The sequence below is a fragment of the Elephantulus edwardii genome, unplaced genomic scaffold, assembly GCF_000299155.1.
Source record: "Elephantulus edwardii isolate Elephantulus edwardi_28Jun2011 unplaced genomic scaffold, EleEdw1.0 scaffold00044, whole genome shotgun sequence".
Taxonomy (NCBI): domain Eukaryota; kingdom Metazoa; phylum Chordata; class Mammalia; order Macroscelidea; family Macroscelididae; genus Elephantulus; species Elephantulus edwardii.
Window position 1 is genome coordinate 12,361,673 of NW_006399794.1, and position 1,391 is coordinate 12,363,063.

Sequence of the window (1,391 nt, forward strand, 5' to 3'; positions counted from 1 at the left end):
GTGGACTGTGGATCTAAGCAAAATGAAATCACTGACAACTTCCATCTTTTTTTCATCCATCATGATGTTGTCTATTGGTTCAGGGGAGAGCAATTTTGTTTCCTTGATGTCGAGATATGATTCATATTGAGCTATTGACTTTGATTTTTGGTAGTGTTTCAAGTCTTCTTAACTTTCTGCAAGCAAAGTGTGTCATCTAGATAAAGCAGGCTGTTGATGAGTCTCCAATGTAGATGCAACATCCTTCTTCATATAGTACAATAGGAAAATTAATAAGAAGACCAAAAATTATTGATGTATTTGAACTCTGGTGTTGGCAAAAAGCAATGAGTACGCCTTGGACTGCCAAAAAATAAGCAAATCTATTTTGAAGGAAGTGCAACCAGGGTTGTTCCGTAGAGACAAGAATGGTGACACAAGAAGAAAAAAACATTATGGTGACACTTCATCATATTTGGGGCATATCATCAGTAAATGCTAGTCCTTGAAAAAAGGCATTATGCAGGAAAAGGTAGAAGATTAACAAAAGAAAGGAAGACTGTCAACAAGATGGATAAAGACAGTGGCTACGACAGTGGCCGAAGTCGAGGATGGTATAGGACAGAGCAAGTTTTAGATCTTCTTTTCATAGGGTCACTATGAGTTAAACCTGACTCAAAGGCTTCTCGTAAAAATAATGTAAAAAAAAAAAACACACACAAAAAACAAAAAAAAACACAGGACTTTACCTTTTGAAATAGTGTTGCTGTCAGGTACTGTCAAGTCAATTCCTAATTGTAGCAGCTTCATGTACAAATGAACAATGCCAAGCCTGATTTAGTACTATCCTCACGAGGATTGCTAAGTTTGGCTCTGTTGTTTCAGTCTCTGTATTAATCCATCTAGTTGGGATTTTTTTCCTTTTCTTTGACCAGGCATGATGTCTTATCAGTGACTGGCCTGAGAACACATGGGCTTTAAGTCTTCCAAGACATATTGTACATTCATCTGCCAGTCTAAAATATATTCAATATTTTCCCCAACATCATCACTCTATGGTATCAATTATCAGCAGCATTGCGTTATTTATTTTTAAGCTTTTGAATGGATAGGAGGTGAATGAAGATACCATAGCTGGGTAACACTTGGTTCTTAAAATGACATCTTTCCTTTTTAACATTGAAGTGCTTTTGCAGTATATTTATCAATACATTATGTCATTTGGTGTGTTTTTTTTATTTCTGTTTTATTGTTTTTGCTGTTATTTGCCATCATCACTGTGACTCATAACAACCTTATGTACAACAGCTCTGAACTCTGCCCTATCTTGAGCCATTTTCATCATCTCTGACACACCTGTCCTCATTACCCCAGTTACTGTGTCAATCTATCTCATCCAGGGTCTTCCTCTC

At 36.6% G+C, this 1,391-nt stretch overlaps 1 protein-coding gene across 1 annotated transcript in view; it reads left to right on the forward strand.

Annotated features, from left to right (window-relative positions):
- The first annotated feature begins 549 nt into the window (after positions 1-549).
- The window catches only part of LOC102863473 (E3 ubiquitin-protein ligase TRIM21-like), a 14,848-nt gene continuing 14,006 nt past the window's right edge, over positions 550-1,391 (forward strand). The window contains exon 1 of the mRNA XM_006885710.1: positions 550-593. Coding sequence (XP_006885772.1) covers positions 550-593 — 44 coding nt within the window. The remainder of the gene's footprint in view (positions 594-1,391) is intronic.